General features: G+C 43.5%; 1 protein-coding gene across 2 annotated transcripts; it reads left to right on the forward strand.

Annotated features, from left to right (window-relative positions):
* Positions 1–888: 888 nt before the first annotated feature.
* SFT2D2 (SFT2 domain containing 2) lies at positions 889–27,977 on the forward strand. Of its 2 annotated transcripts, XM_063625134.1 has the most exons (8): positions 889–1,101; positions 6,530–6,616; positions 6,851–6,936; positions 10,114–10,195; positions 11,597–11,632; positions 11,720–11,778; positions 14,116–14,145; positions 17,489–27,977. In XM_063625134.1, the coding sequence occupies exons 1-8, from the start codon at positions 1,039–1,041 to the stop codon at positions 17,526–17,528; spliced, it is 483 nt and encodes a 160-aa protein (XP_063481204.1). In that variant the 5' UTR covers positions 889–1,038; the 3' UTR covers positions 17,529–27,977. The 2 variants fall into 2 exon arrangements, with proteins under 2 accessions (XP_063481204.1, XP_063481205.1); XM_063625135.1 differs by lacking the exon at positions 11,597–11,632 and having other exon boundaries at positions 907–1,101.

Consider the following 27,977-nt stretch of genomic DNA (forward strand, 5'->3'; position numbering starts at 1 on the left):
TTTTATTTACCATTAATCAGTTGGTGGCCATTTGTATTGTTTCCACTCTGTTGCCTAGGCTAGAGTGCAGTGGCTTACTGCACTGACACCATGGCTTACTGCAGCCTTGACCTCCTGAGTCCAAGCCATTCTTCCTCCTCAGCCTCGCAAGTAGCTTGGATTACAGGTGCCCGCCAGCATGCCTGATTAATTTTTAAAAATGTTTTGCAGAGGTGAGGTCTCCCTATGTTGCCCAGGCTGGTCTGGAACTCCCGGGCTCAAGCCATCTTCCCAAAGTGCTGGGAATACAGACATGAGCCACCATGCCCAGTCTGTTTTTAGTTTTTTTGAGGTCAGTAAAACAAACTATTGTACAAACACAAAACAATTTAACAATCTATTATTCCTTTCCACATTTCTTCAGTCACTTTTTTTTTTTTTTTGAGACAGAGTCTCGCTCTGTTGCCCAGGCTGGAGTGCAGTATCCTGGTCATAGTTCATTACAGCCTGGAACTCCTTGGCTGAAGTGAGCCTCCTGCCTCAGCCTCCGGAGTAGCTGGGCTTGCAGTCATGCCCCATCACACCAGGCTAAGGCCTTGAGTGATTAAAAAAAAAAAAAAAATCTTTTCCTGTGTAGGCACGATCGCAATATGGATGAACCACAGCCTTTGATCCCGTCTGCACAAAGCTTCTTCCCCGTCTTTGTTTCTCTAGAGCCTTGCACGTGGTAGGTGCTCAGCATTTGTTGACTGGATCAAGTAGGGTGAGCGAGCGCGGCCCGTTCCGGTTTGAAACTGTTCAGGACGCCGAATTAGTGTTTGGCAGCGTCTGGTTCTTCAATCCCAGCCCCTCCGGCCCGACCCGCCCCCCGGGACCAAAACACGCGGAGGCGGGCGCGGGCGCGCGGAGCATGCCGGGCGCCCCCAGGTGGGCAGGTGCCTGGGCGGGGCGCGCAGCCGTTGGCGCCCGGGCGGCTGCCTAGCACCCGGAAGAGCCGTCAACTTAGCGAGCGCAACAGGCTGCGGCAGAGGGGCTGGAGCTGGTGGGGACTGGGCCGCAATGGACAAGCTGAAGAAGGTGCTGAGCGGGCAGGACACGGAGGACCGGAGCGGCCTGTCCGAGGTGAGTGAGCCCGGGGCCCTCGGTCCCCTCTCGCCGCGCTCCCGTCCTACGTCCCCTGCCCGGGCCTGGGAAGCCTGCGGGGACTCCCTGGAGTTTCTGGACGGTAGCTCTGCCCCTTCTCCTCTTCTTCTGCAGGGCTCCGCTAAGAGGCCTGGCGCTACACGGGGCAGTGGCCGCGGCGTCCTTTTCTGCCCCGCGCCCCTTCAGCCCATCCTCCCTGACAAGGGGGCGGCGCAGGAGGAAATACGCGGGCTGAGCTGCGAGTGGGAGGGCGGGCGACTGGGCTGTCGGCCCCGGCCCCACCGGCCGGGGAATGCGCTTTAGGGCCATGTAGGGCTGGGGGCCCCGAGGTCCTGGCGGAAGGAGCCCTTGCCAGGTGGGTCGGGGCGCTAGACCCGGACTGGGGTGTTGGGGTGGCGGTCCCTACCTCGCGACGGGGCTGGTGGCCGCGCCTCGAGCTCTGCCTTGGTTTTCTGTCCAGTTTAGGTTGTAGGGTGTGACACTCCCACCCGCCCCTGTACACGTTGCCTTGTGATTGGGGGTGAGAAACTGCCCCCATCCCATGAGGGCAGGGACCACATCTTGTGTCTCTGTCCACACTGCCCACACCTAGACTCTAGACACCCAGCGCCTCAGGAGACTGCCTGCGTGTTGGCTTGTTTTATTAGAAAAGCTTTTTTTTTTTTTTTCTTTTTTCTGAGACAGAGTCTCACTCTGTCGCCCAGGCTGGAGTGCAGTGGTGCAATCTTGGCTCACTGCAGCCTCCGCCTCCTGGGTTCAAGCGATTCTCCCACGTCAGCCTCCCAAGTAGCTGGGATTACAGACACCCGCCACCAAACCCAGCTAATTTTTGTATTTTTACTAGAGACGGGGTTTCACCATCTTGGCCAGGCTGGTCTCGAACTCCTGACCTCAAGTGATCCGCCCACCTCTGCCTCCCAAAGTGCTGGGATTACATGCATGAGCCACCGCGCCCGGCCTATTAGAAAAGTTTTGATCGTGCTGAAACCTGGCCACTAATGTCCTATGTTGTTGAACCACACAGAATGCTGCATTTCTATTTGGGGTGCTTTTAGCTTTTGTTTTCCTTTTTGGATGACAGAATAACGTTTCTCTTCACTTTTTGGTGTATTCTTTAGACTCCGTTCCCCATCTGTGAAATGTGGATGTTAAGATGATATGGCCAACTGGAAACTAATCAGTGTTTCTTCTGGTTTCTCGGCAAGTTCTTCTTCTTTCTCAGCAAGCTGCTTTCACCCACGTTTGTGGTTGCTGATTTTATTCGGTTTTGTTTTGTGTGATACTGGGACTTACACTTTCTGCATGACATCTCAGAATGTAAAACTTGCTCTCTGAATCTTCACCTTGAGGGAGTAATCCTATGGGATCGAATGTTGGAGTCACTGAAGTTTAACTTTTTGATATTTCAAAACAAGTTGGTGGGTTCTTTTTAATTTGTTGCCTTTAATAATTGGTCAAGGCTCAGGAGTAATTTCACGGGTTCTTTTTTCTTGATTTCTAGCCTCTATTATGAATCTCAAGTGGAACCTCAGACCGGGCCTAAGAAAGGTCTGACTCGTAGGTAGCTGACCCTCGTTATTTAAAGCTTTATTTCCATAGACTGTCAACAAGCCTTTATGAACAGTTGGTGCTTAAGAGGCAGACACTTTCTCTCCCTGCAGACTCTTGGGGGGTGGAGTGTTGACAGTGGGATGATGCAGATATTACTGTCTCAAAAATCATTACGAAGCAGTGGGCTGACCCTCAACAGTGGACGACTAGTAAAGTTTGCAAACATAAATGTTGAGCTTGTTTTTAACCTAAAATGGTGACCGTCTGTGTTGGATACTGTGAGAAGGGCTTTAATGTGTTATGCTGAGGCATCTGTTGATCTAATTTAAAAAGAATAGGCGCTTCGTTCTTGTTTTAAAATACTTTGGTCAGTTGGTCAGTTTCCTCTTTCTGAGTGAGATTTCTGTTTATAACATCATTGTATGGCACTTCCAGAGTCTTGAATTCCTGGGAAATGTTTTGTTGCCGACTAACTTCATCTTCCAGGCTGTTTCAGCTTAGTGTTTACGATTAGGTCAGAGCCTCCTTTAAAATACTGGTACTGATTTGATTGTCTCATATTTTTCATGGTTTGGGGGCTGGTAGAACTGGAGGATTCTGTGGGGAAATTGCTATTTTGTGTGGTAAGTTGAATTAGGCACTCTTGAAATCTCTTTAAGAGGTCACTAGAAGAGAGTGCTTTTTAAAACCTTTATTCCTTTAATGCAAACCATAAAGGTGTGACTAGTTCTATTTCTCCTACCTCTCCTAGGTAGTTATAAAATTTGCATGGCAGTATCTAATAATAGCCTCACGATTAATTTTGTGATTGGTACCTCATCTTCATAAATACACCTTAAGTCTTTAGTTTCAATGGACTTCTTTCTGAAAGTATAGGTTTTATGTTTTTTATAAAGGATTCTGGGGACAAAAAAGGTATGAATAGTATCTGATTTTAAAGTGTGGAAATGAAGCAGTATTCCTTTCTCACCTTCTTCTGGTTACCGATCCTGTTTTTCTGAACAATTCTTAGTATTCTTCTTGGCAAGAGCCCCTCTTCTCTCCACATCACAGAGTGAAAGGGACCTTTGTGAATAACTGCCAGTCAGACTGCCTGTGAGCGCATTGCCTACAAATTCCATCCAGGTACCATTTTAGCTACTCTAGTTTCCAAAAACAATATGCTAGCACAGCTTCCAGCAGTCATGAATTTACAGACATTTTTATGAGTTTGTTTTTATAATTTGGCAAAAAGAAGTGTTTTGCTTTCACTGAGTCCAGTTAGAAGAAGTGGAACAACAGCTTCCTCCTTCCCTGACCAAGTGTGCATGTAAAAGAACTTGCAATCACATGTAATGGAAAAATACAGTGGTGAAATATGCCCCCCACCCCTTCTATTTTGGCAGACAGAGTAACATTTGGATGGATTCAGCTTGAGAGACTTGGATATGGAGTGTCACTTTCCATTCTGAAGGTAGAAACCAGAAACACATTCTTGGCTGAACTGCTTCCTATTGTGGTTATTTTGATTTGTATGAGGGCTGGAATCTCACTTTTTTTTTTTTTTTTTTTGAGACGGAGTCTCGCTCTGTCGCCCAGGCTGGAGTGCAGTGGCGCGATCTCGGCTCACTGCGAGCTCTGCCTCCCAGGTTCAGGCCATTCTCTGGAATCTCACTGTTCTGTTGAGGTTATTTAGCAATCTAGATGTCAAAGCCAATTCAAATTTAATTCTTAACCTTATGGTTTATCCTCTTCAAATAGAAAGGTTGAATCTTTTAAAATTATCCCTGTTGATGCCATGTAGTGCTCAGAGAACCATCCAGTCCAATCTTACTACTACTTTTCTTGCTGCAGACAAGCCAGGCCAATCCTACTACCATGCTTCTTCCTATGAACAAGCCAGGCCAATCCCACTACCACTCTTCTTCCTACAGACAAGCCAGGCCAATCCCACTACCACTCTTCTTCCTATGAACAAGCCAGGCCAATCCCACTACCACTCTTCTTCCTACAGACAAGCCAGGCCAGTCCTACTACCGCTCTTTTCTTCCCACCTGCATCTAGTTCCTTTCTCGCCTTGGCAAGGTAAGTTCTTTGGTTCTTGCATGAGTAGGAAGAGTGGTAGCTTCTCATTTTATTCTGTCCTTGGTGAGAGCTTAAATGCTTTAGTCAGAAGTAGCCTCACTAGATTGTCTGGGGCCTTGTAAAGGCTGCTACCAGAGCATCATCACATGGCTCATTTTGGAGTCCAAGGGGGTTTGGGAAAGCAGACTCCTCCAGGAGAGGTTTATCTCAGCGTAAAACCAGGTGGCTCATCTGTCAGGTCTTAACACTGGGCCCCTGCTGTCTGTTATCATCCCTAATTTGTGCCTTCTGTGCAGGGTCATGAGCCCAGTTCCAATATATATGAATGTATAACCTGACCTAAATACCTTTCTCTTGAGTGGAGAGTAAGGTAGTCTTTGGCAATACATGCCACACCTGAGGGGAGCCTCTCATCCTTCTGTTCAAGCTTCTGGTTTGACGGGAACTCTGGAGACAGGGTTGAAAACAGATCCCTGAGCTGGGGGTTGAGGGAGTTGCCAGTCTAATGACTCTTGACTTTCTGCCACTACCTACCTTCTTCCATCAGCTGGGTGGAAATATGGTAGGAAACTTTGACCACATTGCTAGATGGAGACTATGCTGGCCATACAAGGTGAGCCCTGTGTGAATATACATGGCCTAGCTGCCCTGTGTGGTGTTGGTCTCTCACTGGCAGCTGTCTTTGTCCAGCTTGGAACAACTGTTCCCACTTGCATCAGGTGGACAGACTAGCAGGGTCACCAGTGCAGAGACTTTGTTGTCATTTTTTTCCGAGACAGAGTTACACTCTTGTTGCCCAGGCTGGAGTACAATGTATGATCTTGGCTCACTGCAACCTCCACCTCCCAAGTTCAAGCAATTCTCCTGCCTCAGCCTCCCAAGTAGCAGGGATTACAGGCATCCACCACCACACCTGGCTAATTTTTTGTATTTTTAGTAGAGACGAGGTTTCACCATGTTGGTCAGGCTGATCTCGAACTCCTGACCTCAGGTGATGCACGCACCTCAGCCTCCCAAAGTGCTAGGATTACAGGTGTGTGAGCCACTGTGCCTGGCTGTTGTCATTTTTGACATGGGAAAAGAACCACTGGGAGCTACTCACAGGCTCTCCTGTTTCAGTAGTGTTTTTGGAACTCCTGGCTTCTCCTGAACTTTGCTCCAGGGAGGGATTAATCATGATGGCAAAGAATCAGCTTGAGCAGGACAGTAATTAATTAACCAGGATCTGTCTCACACTTGGATGAGTTGGCTGATGCCAGCATCCTGTAAGTACAACATCTGAACCAAGAGTGAATAATGTGGGTGAGAGTTGATGTAGGAGAGGATGACCCGTGGAGCAGCTGCTTGAGTGCCGTCCCCTCATCTTTTCCTTATTTCCTGGGACCCTGCCTGGTGGAGGATCCCAGGTGGACTTGTGAGTCCCTGGTGGACTCATGCCTTTCCAGGTGTGGTCCTCATCCTGCCTGGGTTGTAGGAAGGCTCTGGGCTACTCTAGGATTGGCTGTCTTGCCTTCCTGTTCCTGAAATGGGTTGTGCTTGAGGCAAGGAGTTCTACCTCTGAAGATGTTCAGCTGGAGGCACAGCTGTCAGCTGCTAGAGAGGAGATTCATGTCTGCATAATAACTTTACAGCTCTGATAAAGTCTGGATTCGATGACTTACATTGCCTGAGTGTGTAGGATTCTGTGCTCCTTGCCTTCCCTAATACAACTTAACACTTTCTAGATTTAATTATGTGCTTGCTTTGTTTTTAGTAAATGTGTGTGTATATGTATTTTTCTTTTCAATTTTAGGTTGTTGAGGCATCTTCGTTAAGCTGGGGTACCAGGATAAAAGGCTTCATTGCGTGTTTTGCTATAGGAATTCTCTGCTCACTGCTGGTAAGATTTCCCTCCCTCCTCTGTCTTTTCCTCCTACCTGTCTTTGCTATATATTCCCCCTTTTGTCCACCTCCTTTCCCCTTTTGCCCTTCACTAAAATGCATGGATGAGAGGAGGGGGGAATAAGGGAAGTGGGGAGGGAAACGGACTCCTCAGGGCTTCCTCTGGGAGCTCTGCTTGTGTGGCCGGGTGGGAGGGGTTGCTCATGTGCAAACACTGTGCTTTAAATTCCAGGGTACTGTTCTGCTGTGGGTGCCCAGGAAGGGACTACACCTCTTCGCAGTGTTTTATACCTTTGGTAATATCGCATCAATTGGGAGGTAACTGTTTTTTAAAAATCCAATCTTTGCCAGTCATTAGATGGGAAAATGGATGTTGGTTGCCCTTGAGGGAGGTGAAAGAGGAGGCTCCAGTAGTTGTAAGGGATTTGGAGAGAAATAGTTAGAATATCTCACATTCATATCTTATTATTCGAAAATATTTTATATCTTAGTTTGAAACACCTGGGAGAAAGCAGCAAATGTATTGCCATTGTGATTTTACATGTACAGAAACTGCAACACAAAGCAGTTCAGTGATTTCTCCAGGGTTTACAACCCAGTCCTCCTGCTTGCTATATTCTTACTGCTGTCAGAGATTGAGTTGATGGTTTTCAAAGGGCTCATCACTCCAGTGGCCATAAGGGAAACTGGTTTTTATTTAGTGTCAGACCTTCCCAGACCTGAGTAGCAGCTCATGTGGGCAGGGCATCTGAGCCCTTCCTGGAGGTGGGCAGCCCATTCTGCATGTTGTGGATGCACACACTTTCCAGGTCAAGCTCATTCACACTGATGCTTCAATCACACTGGTGCCAACAACTCCACCCTCTCCAACTGGGAGCACTGGCCTGGCCTCTACCTGAATGACCTGCAGGAACCTGAACTCAGTCATCTTTTTTCCCCCTTTTCCCTTCCCTTGTGTCTCTGTAAATGGCTTCAGAGTCCTGGGGGTCCAAGTCTCCCCTCCATGATTCCTCACCAGGGCTTGATGTTACCCTGTCTTACTGGCTCCTTCCTCTTTGTCCCTATGGCTGTTTGTACTTCACTGACTGACTTGCATGCTCAATGGGTAAGCATTGATCACACTCTGTGCTGGGCTCAGAGGATACAAAGACAAGTCCAGTTTGGTCCCGGCCAGGCAGACAGACATATAACTCATGATATAACAAGATATGGAAAGCGATTCTCAAGGAGGGGCAGCCGACACGACCTGAGTCAGGGAGGGCTTCCTAGAGAAGGTGATATCTGAGCTGGTCTTAGCTTTGGCCTGTTATCACCCTTACCTGAGCAAGATGCATCTGCTTGGTCTGTCTCCATTGCCCCTCTCCAGGCCATTTTCCACTGAGCTGTAGAGCCATTCATTTATAGCCCTGCTTAGCCCCCTCAAGTGGCTCCCTGTTTTGTCTGTACAAATGAAGTCCAAATTCCTCAGCACGCATACAGTCAAGGCTCTTTGAGATCTGGCTTCACCGTTGTCCCATTCCCTATCCAGTGTGCCTCCCAGCCAGGCTGAACTTCTTGCATTTCCCAAAATGCCATTGTGCCCTTGTTAGGTTGTTTTCTCTGCCTGGAATACTGCCCTATCTATACCTCCCCTGGTTTGGTAGATACTTGCTCATTTGTTAAGACCTGGCTCCAAAGCCACCTCTTCTATGAAGCTTTTCCTGATTACCTCCTCCTCTCCAGAATTGATGACCTCTTCCTTTGGACTCTCAGTATCCCATCTGTATTTATGTGCCAGTGCAGGTGGCATTTTATTACACTGACTTGTTAGATCTGTAAGGCACTTGATAAGGGCTGCACATGTATCTTGTCCCCAGTTGTACCCAAACTTAGCTCTGTCTCTGGCTGGAAATGGGGGATGTTAATTAAATGATTGCATGATTCTGGCCACCTGTGTAAAGCTTAATTTATTAGTGCTTATGACAGTAAAATGCTGACCCTTAGAGACGTCTCTTGTTGCCCCTAAAGCTTTCTCCAATACTAACTTTGGGTGGGAGGTTGTTTTGGGCAGACAGTGTAAGTTACATTGTATAGTCTAGACTGAGCATAAATATATGGGTGTGTTGCTTCGTCCAGAAGAGCTCTTTAGCAAATCCCTGTGGGCTGGATTCTTCATAGCACCGTGTAGGGAAATAATAAAGGGAGAAAATTGTTATTTTCAGGGTATTTGGGAGTTTGTGTCTTTGCCTGTAGTCTGTTAAGGTTTTGTGTATATGCTATGTTTAATTTTTAGGACCAGCCTTGACTGTTGCTTCTTATTCGGTGTAGGTTAAAGAAGTGTTCTCTTAGTTGGGACACTTGAGAGTGAAGCCTTGCAACTTAATGGCACTTCAAAGAGTGGAAGACTTATTGGCCGGGTGTGGTGGCTCATGCCAAGTTGATGTGTTAGACATGACAGTCTGCTTCATTTGTGATTACTCTTGCTAGCCATGTCTCAAGTTCATTCATACAGAAAGCATGCTGGGGGCCAGGCGCGGTGGCTCACGCCTTTAATCCCAGCACTTTGGGAGGCCGAGGTGGGCGGATCACGAGGTCAAGAGATCGAGACCATCCTGGCCAACATGGTGAAACTCTGTCTCTACTAACAATACAAAAATTAGCTGGGTGTGGTGGCGTGTGCCTGTAGTCCCAGCTACTCGGGAGGCTGAGGCAGGAGAATCACCTGAACCCAGGAGGTGGAGGTTGCAATGAGCCGAGATTGCATCACTGCACTCCAGCCTGGCGACAGAGCGAGACTCCATCTCAGAAAAAAAAAAAAAACAAAAAAAACCCAAGCATGCTGGGGATGTCTTTTTAGAGCTTTGGAATCCAATAGCTATAGAGTCAAATGGTAGCCGTGTGATTTTCTTGTCTCTAAAATAAGTGTAATACATAACTCACAAAGTTGTTGAGGAGAAGAAATGAGGTAATATATGTAATATCTGGCATTTAGCAAACATTCAACAAATAACCCATCATGATATCATCATCATTAGAATTATTCCCTGAAGATTATGAAAGAAAATGAAATGCTCTACTTTCTAACATAAGCTACCTAAGCCTGTAAGGTATGGTTTTTCTTTAAACTTCCTGAGCCTTGTTTGTTTCCATGAGTAGGTATTGTCAGGGAGGCAAGGTGGCACCTCAAGGAGAAGGCTTATCTAACCTAGTGGTATGATATGATTCTACAGTCACACCCACATGCATTTACAGCCTGGGTCTATCATTCCCTAGTTGGGTGGCCTTGGATAAAGTAACTCTGGGCTTTGGTGTGGTAATTGTTTCTACTTTATAGGTTGGTTGTTGATGGATTAAATGAGAATAATGCACAAAAGGCCCTTCAGCACAGTGCCTTCCACAGAATAAGAGCTTTTCAAATGTTAGCTACTATTGCCAAAGGAAATCTTGGGGAGGCGACTCAGTGTGCCTAGTGCAGTTCTGTTCTGAACGGCTTGTGTGTGTGTGTTTGCCTTTCAGTACCATCTTCCTCATGGGACCAGTGAAACAGCTGAAGCGAATGTTTGAGCCTACTCGTTTGATTGCAACTATCATGGTGCTGGTAAGGTCTGCTTTTTAGCTGGACTTCTCAAATGGGAGTGTTTATTTCTATCGTATAAGTTTTTTTCTTTTTAAACCTAAGGACCTCTTCTCTTTTTCCATTCAGCTTGACTTATTACCCTATTCCTATAACCATGTGGCAGAAGGGAACACTCTGTGTAATATTACGATCCCCTCCTCCCCTACTTTGTGTTTCAGTGGGTGTCAAGGTGCTACCAGTTCTGAAAAGCACCTCTAGAGGGCATTGCTTGTCAGATTAGCCAGAGTGGTGTGGTGGTAGTAAGGGAGCTCAGACACCTTCCTGGTGACTGTTGAAGCCACACACAGGCAGGGCTTAGAGGGAATAACTCCGAAACACAGGATTCATTCTCTAGGGTGGGTGTCCTGTCTTATAGAATGGGCTCTTTATTCCTCATTATCTGACTTGGGGACTTACTACTGTTTTTCATCAGTCTCCCTGAAGTGGGAGTAGCCTCCTTATGGCCTGTCATCCTTGTACCCTGCTCTGACAACATTGTCTTCAGCTTTGTTATATCTTCCTGTCCCATTGACCCTAAATGCCTCTCATTTTTGGCCTATTTTCTTCCCTGTGGTTATCAAAATCATTCCAGACCTACATTCTCTGGAGTTTTATAACTATTGCAACATTTGGAACTTGAAGAACATACTTTTATTTTTAGTTTTATTTATATAATCTCATTTGTTCAAATAGGTGAGTTCTCAAAAGCTGTGACCACATTTACTATTTATTTTGTGTCCTTTTAGAGTATTGGGCACAGTGCTGGACACAGAGAATGTTTAGGACATATTTGAGTAGTTACTGTTATAGAAGGATGGTGAGGAAAGGCATGGCTGACTGCTGTAGCACCAGTTGTCCTTGGCCAGCCTCAGATGCCCACGGCCTGCACAAGTCTCCTGCAGAAAGAGCTTTCTAAGAATGGCCTTAGGGAAAGTGTTAGGTAATAGGTACACAAGTAACTGGCATGCTGACTGTGAGATTGATATCTCATGTTAACCTCTGTCCTCACATGTGCTTTCTGCTGCAGAGACTAGCATTTGGTAGGAGTTAAAATAGAAAGATTTGTGTTAAGCTTACTTTAGTGCATTTGAATGAAAAGATGGATGGACGGATGAATGGGTGGGCCTGAAATATGATTTGTTTGGTTCTGGGAAAACTTGAAAGTAAAAGCACATCTTATCTATGTGAATCTTTATTGGCTAGTTTGATTTCATGGAGATTTTTAACTATTCTGCCAAATATGGGTGCTCAGGTGGGTTAACTGCTTTGAGATGAAGGATGCGTAAGTATTGTGCATTTGTGAAGAATAACAAGTTTTGAGTTTTTTTTTTTTTTGTCCTGCCATGTTATTGTCATTAATTAATGTTTCCTTTTTCCCTTTAGTTGTGTTTTGCACTTACCCTGTGTTCCGCCTTTTGGGTAAATGTATATTTTAATTTTTCTTAACCATTTTGGCTTTTGCCCCTTGTCTCACACTCTCCTATAACCATATTATTATTTTTCCAGTGGCATAACAAGGGACTTGCACTTATCTTCTGCATTTTGCAGTCTTTGGCATTGACGTGGTAAGTAACCTTTTGAACAATCCCCTCCCACATAGCCCACTGACTAATGTAGCCGAAGGAGATAAAACTCACATATTGTGGGTGGGAGAATTAAGAAAACACAGAAGCTGTTTAATTTAAGGATTCTCAATGATGAAAGTGAAGTCAGGCTCCAGAGCAAATACCCATCAACCCAGCCCACTGCAAATAGATGGCATTAGTGGTCTTGAGTGGTCACAGGAGGCTCCTTGTTTGCCTGCTGTGGTATTTTTGCTGAACTAATGGTTGATTTTTGAGATGTTACAAATATTATTAAGCCACTCATGTCCGGTAAGTGCAAGGATAATAGAAGTATTATAAAGGATGTTAAAAAGGCTTGTGAGTCCAATAGAGGTTACCAAAAAAGGAAAGTGGTAAGAAAAATAATGAATGTTACATTTGTGATAGAACAAATCATTTAACAGAAGGACAAAGAGTGAATTGTCAGCAGGAGACGAGGAACAGTCACTGACAAAATGGAAAAATGTGTGTCTGTGGGCTGTAGGATCAGTGTATGTGCTTAGAGGCTTGTTGGCTTTTGGTAATTCAGCTGAAGAGTAGGAAATTGTAACTCCAGAGCCAAGCATAGTAAAAGGGCCGCTGGAGACATTTTGTGAAACCATGAATGGGGCTGTAGGTTCATGGTCCTTTCAAGCCTATACGACCTCAGAGTGAGAGGGATGGTGGCACAGGTGGAATCTGTAGGTTCCAAGACATTTCTGTAGTTCTTTCAAGGTTTATCAAGGGATGGTATCTGCCAGAACAGTTTCAGTATAGATGTGACTCACCTATTTTTGAAAAAAATGTTTGCTACAATGCAAAGAAAAGAGGATTGTGGGCATTTTAAAGTTCCCAAGAATTGGTTAACTCCTATTTGGTAGAAATGAATCTTGAGACTGTAAGCTTAACTCCCATCCCTCCCTTTAGCAATTTTGGACTTTTGAATAAATATAGTTTCAAATTGCCTTTTGGAATTTACTGTGTTGACAAGTAATTGAGCTTCTGTACATGGTAAGTATAAGATATAGAGAAGGATGGTGGTGTTTGTGTGTGTGTGTGTGTTTTTTTTTTTTTTTTTTAAATGACATGCACATTCAAGTGGTAGACTGTTTATATTTTAATTTTTCTTCTAGGGCAGAAATTGGTACCCATATACACACACCTTGCTTTGCTTATAGACTGATTTTGAATCCAGTTTCAGAGGTTCAGCTGAATGGTGATATTCCCTTCAACACTGACATGTTCCGACTGTGTTTGCTTTTCTAAGGGCTGACTAACTTATAGCCTGCCTGACACACAGTGCCTGGTTCTTCAGCATTATGGAGCCTCTTCCTTGTATATGGTTCCCTTCTAAGCGATAGGGCTGAGCTAACTGGAATTTACCAAGATACCTTTGGACGTACTACATTTTCATTCATAGAGTAGTTGGTAGCATTTTTTTCTTCTCTTTTTTATTCTCTTTTCTCTTCTTTTAAAATTAATAGGAGCAGAGCAGAAAATTTATCCCAATTGGGTAGAAGTTAAATTCTGTTTAGAATTTATAAAATGTTGGGAGTTCAACTGTGCCAGGTATGGGTGGCTCACACTGTAATGCCAAGACTTTGGGAGGCTGAGGTGGGAGGATTGCTTGAAGCCAGGAGTTTGAGACTAGCCTGGACAGCGTAGCATGACCTGGTCTCTGCAAAAAAAAAAAAAAAAAAAAAAAAAAAAATTAAAAAATTAGCCAGGCATGGTGGCACATACTTGTAGTCCCAGCAATTCTGGAGGCTGAGGCAGGGGGATTGCTTGAGCCTCCTAGGCTTGAGCCTAGGAATTCAAGGCTGCAGTGAGCTATGATTGAGCCACTATATTCCAGCAGCCTAGGCGACAGAGCACCAACCTGTCTCAAAAAAAAAAAAAAAAGGGGGGGGGCGGGGGTGGGGGGCGGTTCAACTATTCTGGGTTTTATTTGATATTTTTTCAGAGTAGAGTTTCTGTGCCATCTGGGTATCTGAAATCTGACTGTTTAAGGCGATTGCTGCTAGCTCAAGGTTATAGCAGTACTGCAGTGAGGCTGAGGTCATAGGGTTTATCTCCACATGAACCTTTTGCCCTTCTTCTGTGGCTGCCTATCTGTACATGGCCATAGTGTGTGTGTTTGGGTACACATGCATGCACATGCGTGGGCCTTTGTGTGCACATGCTCATCCCCCAGGCTGAGGATGGGAGAGGGTCTGGATAAATCACTGCAGGTATTCTTACAGCTCAGAAGCCCATTCCGCTGGATAATCTTCTACTCCCTTCATCTCATTTGACCCTTTGTTTTGTTTTTCATTATAGGTATAGCCTTTCCTTCATACCATTTGCAAGGTAAGACTGTATTTGGAAATAACGATTTCTGTCATTCATTTTAATTTAGAGTCTGCTTTCAGAGAGTATATCCTATTTTATTTATCTTTACTGAAGTCTTTTGAGCCAAGTAGACAAATACTATACATCTCATTTATAGATACGTAAGTTAAAGGTCACCCCACCACCCACTCTAATTATACAACTAATAATGGATATTTACCCAGGTACAGCAATTTCCAATGCTGTGAACATTCTACTCTTATATATGGTGCATATATGCACTTTATTACTCTTTTAACCCGTAGCTTTGAGTAGGGTTTTTTTTTTTTTTTATAAAGGTGAATGTCATTTCATATCACTGAGTAAGATATGGAGGGATCTCAATTCATGCTTCTTGCAGTATCCCACTGCTGGGAAGGTTTCACAAGAGTTTATAAAAGGAGAGTAAGCAGTACCAGGGCTTCCTAATTAGCAGTGTGACCTCGAGCAGCTCTCTTGACCCCTCTGGCCTCAAAGCACTGATAAGTAGACTGAGTTGGTCTAGATCATCTCCAGAGGCCTCTTTTAGCTCTGAAATTCTAATACTCCATACCTCTTTAAGCACTTTCAGTGATGGACCTCTCAAAATTAGCCGCATGATCTTTGCCTCTGACTTTGTTCTAATGCAACTATTTAACTTCTGTTCTTTTTTTTTTTTTTTTTTATCATTACCTGCTAATTAAAAAAGTGTACTGGGCCAGGCGCAGTGGCTCACGTCTGTAATCCTAGCACTTTGGGAGGCCGAGGCGGGCGGATCACGCTGTCAGGAGATCGAGACCATCCTGGCTAACACAGTGAAACCCCATCTCTACTGAAAATACAAAAAATTAGCTGGGCGTGGTGGCGGGCGCCTGTAGTCACAGCTACTCGGGAGGCTGAGGCAGGAGAATGGCGTGAACCCAGGAGGCAGAGCTTGCAGTGAGCCAAGATCATGCCACTGCACTCCAGCCTGGGCGACAGGGCGAGACTCCATCTCAAAAAAAAAAAAAAAGAAAAAAAAAAGTACTGAGGAAATGAAAAATTATGCATGACTTGGGAAGGAGGAAGAGCAGTCTTATGTCTTAACAAATTCCAAGACTGTTGCTAACAGTGATTTGAAAGTATTGAGGAGTGATTGATTGGATGCGAAGTTAAGCCTTTCAGTTGAAAGGCAGCTGAGTGGCTTTGTTGATAGATTCTAGGAGGGTAACAGTTATGAAATACTCCATGCAGACCTGGCTGGTTTTGCGGCCTGGTGGCTTGTCTGAGAAGAATATGGGCAGGGATGTCCTGGGAAGCTAGATTTTTATGTGAAGTAAGCCAGAGTTCATCATAACTGAGCATCCAATGAGATATTGATCAACCTGCCAACATATGAATATTTCTTGGTCCCTGAACCAGCTACATAATTTTCAGGGCCCAGTGCAAAATAAAAACGTGAGCTTCTTGTTCAAAAATCATAGGCCGGGCACAGTGGCTCAGCCTGTAATCCCAGCACTTTGGGAGGCCGAAGTGGGTGGATCACGAGGTCGGGAGTTCGAGACTAGCTTGACCAATGTGGTGAAATCCTGACGCTACTAAAAATACCAAAATTAACCGAGTGTGGTGGCACGCACCTGTAATCCCAGCTACTCAGGAGGCTGAGGCAGTAGAATCGCTTGAACCTGGGAGGCGGAGGTTGCAGTGAGCCGAGATCGTGCCATTGCCCTCCAGCCTGGGCAACAGAGGGAGACTCTGTCTCAAAAAAAAAAAAAAAAAAAGATTAAGAATTTCAAGATGGCAACATCAAATCAAGGCATTAAACCCAATGTGGACCCTTCTAACTGTGGGGCCAATGCAGTTGCACAGGTCTCATTCGTGAAACTTGCTTGGAGTCATTAGTCAGAGCTTCAGGCTTGATCTGGATTGGCACGTATAAAATTTATGTACAAGTGATTGATAGAATGATGGAATTTTATTTGAGATGGTGAGTTTCATGTGCTGAGGAGATGAATTACTCCTCTAGTAGGGAGGGAATCACAGAGCTAGATCCCACCCTTCTATTTTTTTTTTTTTTTTTTTTTTTTTTGAGATGGAGTCTCACTCTATGGCCCAGGCTGGAGTGCAGTGGCCCGATCTCAGCTCACCTCAATCTCCAACCTCCTGGCTTCAAGCTATTCTCCTGCCTCAGCCTCCATGTACACACCACCACGCCAGGCTCATTTTTTGTATTTTTAGTAGAGATGGGGTTTCACCATGTTGGCCAGGCTGGTCTCGAACTCCTGACCTCAAGTGATCAGCCTGCCTCGGCCTCCCAAAGTGCTGGGTTTACAGGTCCGAACCACCATGCCTGGCCCCACCCTTCTATTTGTAAGTTCCCCTAGAATAGCTTTTCCCACGGTGTTCCACAGAAATAGTGTTTCTGTGGAAGAAAAGAGTTCTATGATAAAGTAAGTTTGAGAAACAGGTTAAGCAAAATTAGGTAGGTTCCTCTTTGCCTGGCTTGCTAGATCCTTCCATATGCTATGTGTATTGTGAGCTGCCATGAGGGAGACTTATGTGGCCATAAAACCCTTCTTGTGCAGAGACTCTTCTGAGACTGCAGTGCAGAGTGTATCTCAAGAAATGCTGCCCTGGAATCATCTTGATATTAAAATGCAGTGCCTACTCATGGAAATGCATCCATTCACCTCTCTCTCCCTTATGTGACTCCCAGTATCCTTAGTGCAGCACAGTTGAGAACGTGGAACAGAGCTGGGGTATGAGAAGCCTAGTGCCACATTGCACAGTGTGGTGTGGTGGTGGAAATGGAGGTGCTTGCTTGGGTAGAACAGTAATTTCTTGAAGACCAACTCTTTCTTGCACCCTCTACACTGAATTCCAAGCAGTAAATACCTGTGATAAGGCTAATACAGCATATTAATAAGTGCTCAGGAGCCATAGTGAGCTCCCTTCTGCTGCCTGCTTAGAATGAAGAAAGGTCCCAGTTAATATTTGACTTAATGCTGTCAGTGCATTCTGTGATTTTGGCCGATATTAAAGTGCAGCAGTCCTGACTGATTTCTTAGTTTCTGACAGTCTATATTATCTTTTTCTCTGATTATGATGGCTATTCCCATAATCAGACTGTAGGGTAAGTGGGGACATCCCGTCTTACAGATGAGGAATTTGAAACTCAAACAGGACAAGGAACTTTCCCAGGATAGTACTACTAATAAATGTTGAAGCTGCAGTTTGATGCTGTGTAGGTCTGATCTTTCAGTCTAGGTGCTTTCTACTCTGCAGCTTCCACTCTGGGTGCCCTCTAAAGGAGTGCCTTTGGGGTGATGACGTTCCACTCATCTTTGTGTCTTTTCTTTCCTAGGGATGCTGTGAAGAAGTGTTTTGCCGTGTGTCTTGCATAATTCATGGCCAGTTTTGTGAAGCTTTGGAAGGCACTATGGACAGAAGCTGGTGGACAGTTTTGTAACTATCTTCGAAACCTCTGTCTTACAGACATGTGCCTTTTATCTTGCAGCAATGTGTTGCTTGTGATTTGAACATTTGAGGGTTACTTTTGGAAGCAACAATACATTCTTGAACCTGAATGTCAGTAGCACGGGATGAGAAGTGGGTTCTGTATCTTGTGGAGTGGAATCTTCCTCATGTACCTGTTTCCTCTCTGGATGTTGTCCCACTGAATTCCCATGAATACAAACCTATTCAGCAGCAGCAGATAAGCCTTGGGTGCAAGTGATTCCCAGGTGGCAAAAGGCAGCCCCATAAGAGATCACAGGGCAGCAACAGTAAGGGACAGAGTTTTGGGGTCCACTTGTCCCTCAGCATGGAAACCATCACCACCATCCTGCGTAGAGTGAGTCTGCTTCTACTCTGAGAATCAGACTAGGGCATCTAGGAGGAGGCCACTAGGGCATCTGAGAATAAGTGACTCTGCTTTAGACAAGGCCCTGGAGAGCCTGGCCATGGAGTGAGGTAGAAAAGAAGCACTTTTTGGTGGTATATGCTGTTTCTGAATTTGAATCTAAGCATTCTTGGTGTTCTGATTCTATGCCTGACTGTGGAATGTATTTTCTGACATTAGGTGCAGACTCTTTTTCTCTTGGGTTTTATTTCCCATCCCTCCTTCCCTCTCCCTACATATCTTTCTTTATGATCTCCTGGCACTAGATGGAGAAAGAACAGAGCAGCAGCAGAAAACACTGCTATTTTTTTTTTGGATAAGAGCCCATAGGAGTTGAAAAATCCTGCTGCGCTCAGCTGTATTTTTTTCTTCATTATTTATAAATGTTTGCTTTTAAGCTGATTTTATTTTCCGTTCTCCCTTGGAGTTGGGCCAGGGGAGAGTGGGTGGGAAGACAGATCCCTGCTGTGAGGCCAGCAGGAAGTAGGCATGCCTGCCCAGTGACCTTTAAATAGTCCCAGTGTTTGCACTCAGCCTGTGCTGGGGACACTGGGGATAAACTGCAGGTGGTCTCATATCAGCCTGATGCCTAACCTACAAAGTGCTTTTGTGTCCATGATCTTACCTGGTTCTTATGGAGAGCATTGTGAGGAAGCAGGGATTGTTATACCACCGTGCAGTCAAGGGAATCAAGGCCCACACTGGTTTTTGGATCCACCCAAAGCCACAGCTTCAGCCTGCTTCATGACCCAGAGTTTCCCGGCCTGTTTCTGGTTGTGCCTTCTGTAACTGCCTGTGACTGTTTCCCCCGTTTTCATCAGCCAAGCCATCTCCTACCTGGCCCTCCCTGCCCATCTCTTTTGGAAGCTTCTTCCTGGATTTGCAGGATGTTCAATGTCCCTTGTGTTCCCTTTCAGCTCTTCCTTGTTGTCTGACTATGATTAGTGCCCTGTCTTGTCAGCCAGCGTTCCTGGCCCTCCAGGACCTCCAGAGTCATTCTACAAATGACATTTATCTGGATTGCTTTGCTGCTCTTTGCACAGGGCCAACTAGTCCACTAGGGCTCCTCCTCTGTCACCGCTAAACCAAAGGAAGTGGCCTGCTGGTTGTCCCCTTGCTTGTGGCTAATTGCTGAACCTTTCTTTGTCCTACTGTGGCTAAGAACTCAGACTGTTTTTTTTTTTTTCTTTTTGAGATGGAGTCTCACTCTGTCGCCCAGGCTGGAGTGCAGTGGCGTGATCTCTGCTCACTGCAACGTCCACCTCCCGGGTTCAAGCAATTCTCCTGCCTCAGCTTTCCAAGTAGCTGGGATTACAGGTGCCCGCCACCACGCCTGTGCTAATTTTTATGTTTTTAGTGGAGACAGGGTTTCACTATGTTGGCCAAACTGGTCTGGAACTCCTGACCTCAGGTGATCCACCCGCCTTGACCTCCCAAAGTGCTGGGATTACAGGTGTGAGCCACTGTGCCCTGCCGATCTTTTCTTCTGAGGCTGGGGAGGTGTGAACAAGCCTGACGGGGCCAGAGAGAGGAGCTAGTCTTCCCAGGTTCTTTCTAGGCTATTGGCGGCATCCAGTCATCTGCTCAGGTCACTAACCTGTCCTCAGCCAGGAAAGGAAATTTTATGCTACTCCTCTGGCTTTCGTGGGATTCTTTCACATCCCAGGTGCCTCTTGGAGACAGATCTCAGAAGGGCTGTGGCGTGAGAAGGGGCATGGAGGAGGTCAGGAGTGCTCATGGTTCCTTTTCTTTAGAACTGATACGAGGCTTGGCTAGTCACTGTGAGCTCCAGCAGCCTGGAATAAGACACCTAGAAGGCTCACCCCTCCATGTCCATGTCCCTTTTTTTTTTTTTTAGATTGAACAACCATGCTTTATTTAAAAAATAATCTCAGCAAACTAGGGATACAAGAGAATTTCCTCAACCTGTCGAAGGGCATCTTTAAAATATCTACTGCTAACATCCTGTGTAATGATGAAAGGCTGAATGTTTTTCCCTAAGATTGAGAATAAGACAGATGTCAGCTCTTACCACTTCTATTCAACGTTATACTAGAAATTCTAGCCACTGCAATCACGTTTTAATTGGGAGTGGGGGGAAAAAGGGAGGGAAGGAGAAAAATAAAAGGCCTTTAGATTGAAAAGAAATGAGTAAAACTGTCTATTCATAGATATTATCATTTATGTAGAAAACCAAATAAAATCCATTACTAAGTTACTGAAACCAGTAAGTGAGTTTTGCAGCACAGCAGGATATATAATTGATATACAAAAATCAATTGTGTTTCTCCATGTTAGAAGTAAAGAATTAGGAATTGAAAATTTAAAAATAATACTATTTACAATAGCATTAAATATAAAATTCTTGGGAATAAACCCGACAAACTATGTGGAATATCTGTACACTAAAAAGCATTGCTAAGAAAAATTAAGACCTAAGTAAATATCTTGTTGATAGGTTGAGAGACTCAACATTGTTGATGTTAATTCTTTCCCATATTAATCTGTAGATATAATGCAGTCCCCATCCAATGGCTTTTTTTTTTGTTGTTGTAGAAATTAAAAACTGGTTATAAGATTCACATGGCATGCAGATGATCTAGAAGATCCACAGTAACTCTCCTGCTGTGCTGCTGGTTCCTAACAGGTCATGGACCTGTCTGTGGCCTGTAGGTTGGGGACCTCTGCTACAGAGGATCTAGATTTAAATTCAGAAGAAGCTTCATCTATTTCTGTAGTTTCATTTTCTTGCAACAACTGCTGCATCAAACCTGAACTTCGCAGGATTTTCTGAAGCTGCTCAATTTGGCCATCTTGCTTTTTAATTGTATTTCTTAACATGGAATTTTCTATTTCAAGCTTTTGTATGTGGCCTTGCGTCTCCTTAGTACATCTTATAGTTGCTGTAAGTTGATTCCGTTTTTCTTGAAATTGAATTCTCATCTGGCCTAATTTCTTCTTTGAATCCTGCATCTCACTTTCTCAATGGACACAGTGACGCAATGAAGCATCCAGCAAAGCTTTTGTTGTTGATTGTTTAGGACGTCACCCTGTTTTTGTTGAAGTTGTCTCACAACTACTTCTCTTTCTGCTTTCTCTCTTTCATATTGACATTGCTTTTCTTTCAAATGATTAACTTTATTGATCATCCTCTTCTAGCAAAAGACGGCGCTTTATGCACTCAGCTTGAAGGTTTTGTACTGTAGCATCACATTTGGCTTGAATATCAATTACTGTTTTTTCTTGATTGTCAGCTTTGTTGTGAACATCATCCAGTTGCTATTGAAGCAATGTATTTTGTCTTTGTAGTTGACATAATCTTACTTGCTTTTCTATGCATTTTTCTACTTTATCTTGGCCATTTGTGTACATTTTTTCAATGTCCTTCATTTGACACAGTTTGGTTTAGGTCTCTTTGTATGTTTTCAAAAACCAAAGCCTTTTCTTTCAGAGCCTCTCTTGTGTTATGGAGCTCATTTTCGAGGCCCCTGGACTTACTCTCAGCTTTAGGAAGTTGCTGCGAAAGAATCAGAACATGAGAATTCAAATTTTCCTGTAAATGACGCAATTTATCCACTGTGCCCGGGACATCAAGCTCTTGGTCTCTTTCTGTTGAGTGACTTTGATGATGATCACGTAGAGCAACATTCAGTCTACGATGGTATGATTCCATTTCGTCAGTCTTTGCCTGCTTTGTTTTTCTTTCTCCAGTTTGGAATGGAGCATTGTGTTCTCATCTGTCAGAGCAGTAAGCTGTCCGCTATAATGGGCTCTCATTTTTGTTGATGTTTCCCCATTCTATTTTAGAGCCTTTTGAAGGTCTTCATGCTTTCTTTTTATAATTTCAATGTCTTTTAAGTATTTCTTTTCCAGGATTTCATTTTTTATTGTGTCTATTTCCAGCCTGAGCCTGGCAATTTCATCTTGCATTAAGTGATTTTTATGCAACAGGTCTTCTTCTTTTTCATGACTATCAGAAATCTCAAACTGCAGAAGAGTTCTTGTTCCCATTCAAGTTTTTGATATTCTGTGATTTTTTTTTCAGATAGTCTCTTTTTGTAGTACACTAGTCTTTTTCATTTTTTAATTTTTACTGTAAGTCACTCACAGTGATTATCTTTTAAGTTCCACCGATCTTTTACATAAATAAACTGCATTTTTAATTTTATTCTTTTTTTATATGAGATTCTGGAAATATTTCTTTTTTTTAATTATACTTTAAGTTCTGGGGTACATGTGCAGAACATGCGGGTTTGTTACATAGGTATACATGTAATGTTATCCCTCCCCTAGCCCCCACCCCCCGACAGGCCCTGGTATGTGATGTTCCCCTCCCTTTTCTATGTGTTCTCATTGTTCAACTCCCACTTATGAGTGAGAACATGTGGTGTTTGGTTTTCTGTTCTTGTGTTAGTTTGCTGAGAATGATGGTTTCCAGCTTCATCCATGTCCCTACAAAGGACATGAACTCATCCTTTTTTATGGCTGCATACTATTCCATGGGTGTATATATGCCACATTTTCTTTATCCAGTCTATCATTGATGGACATTTGAGTTGGTTCCAAGTCTTTGCTGTTGTGAACAATGCTGCAGTAAACATACATGTGCCTGTGTCTTTATAGTAGAATGATTTATTATAACCCTTTGGGTGTATACCTAGTAATGGGATGGCTGGGTCAAATGGTATTTCTAGTTCTAGATCCTTGAGGAATTGCCACATTGTCTTTCTCAATGGTTGAACTAATTTACACTCCCACCAACAGTGTAGAAGTGTTCCTATTTCTCCCTGTCCTTTCTAGCATCTGTTATTTCCTGACTTTTTAATGATTGCCATTCTTTCTAACTGGCATGAGATGGTATCTGATTGTGGTTTTGATTTGCATTTCCCTAATGACCAGTGATGATGAGCATTTTTTCATATGTTTGTTGGCTGCATAAATATCTTTTTTTGAGAAGTGTCTATCCTTCGCCCACTTTTCGATGGGGTTGTTTTGCTCTTATACATTTGTTTAAGTTCTATGTAGATTCTGGATATTAGCCCTTTGTCAGATGGATAGATTGCAAAAATTTTCTCCCATTCTGTAGGTTGCCTGTTCACTCTGATGATAGTTTCTTTTGCTGTGCAGAAGCTGTTTAGTTTAATTAGACCTCATTTGTCTATTTAGCTTTTGTTGCCATTGCTTTTGGTGTTTTAGTCATGAAGTCTTTGCCTATGCCTATGTCCTGAATGGTATTGCCTAGGTTTTCTTCTAGGGTTTTTATGGTTTTGGGTCTTATGTTTAAGACTTCCTCTTTTCCTAATTGAATACCCTTTATTTCTTTCTCTTGCCTGATTGCCCTGGCCAGAACTTCCAATACTGTGTTGAATAGGAATGGTGAGAGAGGGCATCCTTGTCTTGTGCCGGTTTTCAAAGGGAATGCTTCCAGTTTTTGCCCATTCAGTATGATATTGGCTGTGGGTTTGTCATAAATAGCTCTTCTTATTTTGAGATGCGTTCCATCAATACCTGGTTTATTGAGATTTTTTAGCATGAAGGGCTGTTGAATTTTGTTGAATGCCTTTTCTGCATCTATTGAGTTAGGGAGGATTCCCTCTTTTTCTATTGTTTGGAATAGTTTCAGAAGGAATGGTACCAGTTCCCTTTTGTACCTCTGGTAGAATTCGGCTGTGAATCCATCTGGTCCTGGACTTTTTATGATTGGTAGGCTATTAATTACTGCCTTAATTTCAGAACTTGTTACTGGTCTATTCAGGGACTCAACTTCTTCCTGGTTTAGTCTTGGGAGGGTGTATGTGTCCAGAAATTTATCCATTTCTTCTAGATTTTCTACTTTATTTGCATAGAGGTGTTTATAGTATTCTCTAATGGTAGTTTGTATTTCTGTGGGATCGGTGGTGATATCCCGTTTATCATTTTTTATTGCATTTATTTGATTCTTCTCTCTTTTCTTCTTTATTAGTCTGGCTAGCAGTCTATCCATTTTGTTGATCTTTTAAAAAAACCAGCTCCTGGATTCATTGGTTTTTTCGTGGTCTCCATCTCCTTCAGCCTTGCTCTAATCTTAGTTATTTCTTGTCTTCTGCTAGCTTTTGAATTTGTTTGCTCTTGTTTCTCTAGGTCTTTTAATTGTGATGTTAGGGTGTTGATTTTAGATCTTTCCTGCTTTCTCTTGTGGGCATTTAGTGCTATAAATTTCCCTCTACACACTTCTTTAATTTTGAAACAGAGTTTCGCTGTTTCCCAGGCCAGAGTGCGGTGGCGTGATTTCAGCTCACTGCAACCTCTGCCTTCCGGGTTCAAGTGATTCTCGTGCCTCAGCCTCCCAAGTAGCTGGGACTACAGGTATGTGCAACCACACCTGGCTAATTTTTGAATTTTTAGTAGAAATGGGGTTTCACCATGTTGGCCAGGCTGGTCTGGAACTCCTGACCTCAGGTGATCCTCCTGCCTCGGCAAAGTGCTGGGATTACAGGCGTGAGCCACCATGCCCAGCCCCATGTCCTTTTTAATGCCTGGATTGACTTTGTGGGACATGAGGCCAAGGTACCTTTTAGGATGTCACCAGGGCTGTATAGCGTACTAGTAGTGAATGTAGGCTTTGAAGTCAGGTTTATCTGGCTGTGAGCTGTGACTAGTCATATACTAGTTGTGTCATATTGAACAAGTTACCTAACCTCTGGCTCCTCAGTTTGTTCATCTGTTTAAAAATTGTGGGAATAACAATTCCTGCTGGGTCATTGCAAGATGTCAGTGAGACATGTCAAGTGCTTAGAACAGGGCTTGGCATAAGTAGAGTCTCAGTAGGGTAGGTGTTATTTAATCCCAGAAATAACTGACAACTTTGGAAGGTGAGAGTGAATATCTCCGATCATTAATTTATCTAACAAATACTATCTAGTACTATGTGCCTGGCCCTGTAGACACTGCCATGTTTTATCTCATTCAGTATTCACAGTGACTGCCCAGTGAATGGTATTGCCTCCATCCTGTGAGAGGGTAAAGAGCCTATCCCAGACCACACCAGTGGAGGCATCAGGGAGGGGTTCTTGGCAGGAGATGGGTCTTGTAGAAAGGCTTCTGCTTTGCTTTCACTCATGGCCTGTGGCCAGTTTGCTCAGACAGCTCCCATCAGGACACCATTGGCAGCTTTAGCATGACCCTGCCTCCCAGGGTCTTCCTACGTTTTTCCTTAAGTTGCCTTATTCTTTGGTTGTTTCCCTACTTGTTTTTGTTAGACTGTGGGAGGAAGAAATCCATTTCAAATCTGCTGAAACCTGTTACCAAGCAACAGCAGTGATTAAAAGCAACCTGATGAGTGAGTAAAGAATTAGGGTTTCAGACCTGTGGTTAATAATGGTCTCTGTCTCCCTGCTGCCCTACATTCCCTTCTCTTCCGTTCACTGCTGGGTGAAGGAGGGCTTGCTGCATTTTGGAAGTTAAGGGAACCAATAAGGTGACTCTTTTGCAGATGGGAATGTGGTGCTCAGCCAGCCATGTGGAAGCACTGTCCTGGCGTGATCTGCCCTGGGCTGTTGGCTCTCTGAGTGCTGTCTTGGGAGGAGCACTGCCCTTCAGAACAGAAGAGATGGCTTCCAGTCCCCTCTCCCCCTTCTCTGAGTCTCTCTGAGGCTGCTTGTTGAGTATTGGGCATGCTGTGTACTAACTCACTCCCATCTCTTGTCTCATTATCTGAAATTCATCCCCGTTTGCAGAATGGGCTCAAAGGGAGCCTTCAGTTCTGCTCCTCTGCGTAGCCGTAGCTCAGATCCCAGCTCAAGATGTCTTGTCTCTGGGAAGGGCAAAACATGGTCCCCAGTGTAGCATTTTCACTGGGTTGATTATCTCAGTGCTGGATCATCTATCTATCACCCTTGTGTGGTGACTTTGTGAATTATCTGCCTGAGTGCCACTTCCCTTCCACCCTAATCACTGCATGCTCAGGGAGCAAGAAATAAAATCATGAAATGCATTCCAAATAAAATTACCTTTTGGCTGGGTACAGTGGCTCACACCTGTAATCTGAGCACTTTGGGAGGCTGAGGGGGGTGATACGCTTGAGGCCAGGAGTTCAAGACCAGCCTGGCCAACATGGCGAAACCCCATCTCTACAAAAAATACAACAGCAAAAAAATCAGCCAGGCTAGCTGGTGTGTGCCTGTAATCCCAGCTACTTGGGAGGGAGGCTGAGGCACAAGAATTGCTTGAACCCAGGAGGTTGAAGTTCAGTGAGCCGACATCGCACCCCTGCACTCCAGCCTGAGCAATAGAGTGAGACTCTGTCTCAAAAATAAATAAATAAATAAAAATCGCTTTTTGATACTTCTGTTAAAATAGATAATAAGGGACTATATCTGAAAGTGTGGAGGATCTGGCTTGGCTTCTGTTTTTGATAGCCCTATGAAAGTGACAGATTTGCATCATGAGACTTAGTGGAATGAATTGGGAAATTGAAGGGCAGCCCAGTGGCTGTGGATTCTATTTTCTATGGGACTGTCTACACCAGGCTTTATTTTCTTTGCTCAGATAACTTCTGACTAGAGTCGGACTGTAGGATTATAAATAGTTTAAAATACCTATTCTCAAACCTCATTTTCAGCATATAAATTTTTAAGAATCAGTGTTTAAAGGTACATGAAGCCATTTGCTAGATTTTTGTCTTAGTTTTTTTTTAAATTTAAAAATCTTAAGTTTTTTTAGTAAGCTTAAGATGTCCAGTAGTTTATTTGCAGACAGCATTTTTAAAAAGTGAATAGATGTTTAACTGAAGTTAAATACAAATTTATGTCTGTGTAACTCTTGGTAAGATATAACAAAACCTAGACATCTAAATTTTTTGGAAATTTTTATTTCAAAAGTTTGTTGGGAGGTAAAATTGTGTGACTTTACCTTCTAGTTAATAGTTTTATATATAGTTAAGAAGAAAGTCCAGCGAAGTTTACTTGATCTCAGTTGCACTCAAGAATAGGGGATTTAGTTCCACTTTGGTTATTTTCACTTCTACTGTAAATTCATAGTCCCTGATACTTAAGCTTTACCCTTGGCTTACCAGTTTTTGTTGCAGCGAGATAAATGGGGAGTAGCAGAGCCTTTGTTAATGTAAATTGACAAAAAATTATGTCCCTTTCTAGCAGGAGTAGATAAACTGATAATGGGCTTAGAAATGTACAAAATGATTTTCTGTAGACAGGATGATCTGTAATCATGAGTCCACTAGACAGGAGAAACTTTGCTGTTTAAAATGAAAGGTTATTCAGGATCTGGAATAATTTACTAAAAAAAGTAAAATGAAAGGTCAGTTCATAGCATTGTAGCAAATGATGGTACATATTCACAACAAAGTAATGCCACTACATTTAATAAACAGCCACAAACAACAAAAGGACAACCGGTCCCTGATATAAATGGACTGGCTACCTGGACATAATATACTTGTGAGGCATCCTTAAAGGACAAATTGCAGCTAGTATTTGGGTGAATGTTGCTCTGTGCCTGTTGAATGTCCATGCTACAAGAAGTTATGAGCCTTGTTCTAAGTACAAATGAACCTTGTATTTGTGTAATCTCCTAAGGGAGAGCTATAGTTTACATTCAATTTTTTGGTCTTTCTGCTATGAAAGGTGTTTATTTTGCCTCTGTCAATGTGTTTGCAACCTTAAGTAAGGAAAGGGAAAAAAAAAATAGCCCTCTGAACTCTGATCTTTTGCTGCTTCTGTAAATTTTGATTGTGAAGTTGGGAGTGAGGACATTCAAAAGCCCATGGTGAATTTATATGCCTTTAGAATATTGTGCCTGTTTTAAAATGTTTGAGCTTTTAAAATACTTTGTTAAAACATGAATCCATTTTTGTAATTGTATAAATACTCATAACTAATTTTGAATGCTACTGATTGTGTAACTGAATTTTTGTATCCAAAAATACATTCTTGAGTACTACTTTTCCTACCTTGAA

Source organism: Symphalangus syndactylus, chromosome 12, assembly GCF_028878055.3.
Source record: "Symphalangus syndactylus isolate Jambi chromosome 12, NHGRI_mSymSyn1-v2.1_pri, whole genome shotgun sequence".
NCBI lineage: Eukaryota > Metazoa > Chordata > Mammalia > Primates > Hylobatidae > Symphalangus > Symphalangus syndactylus.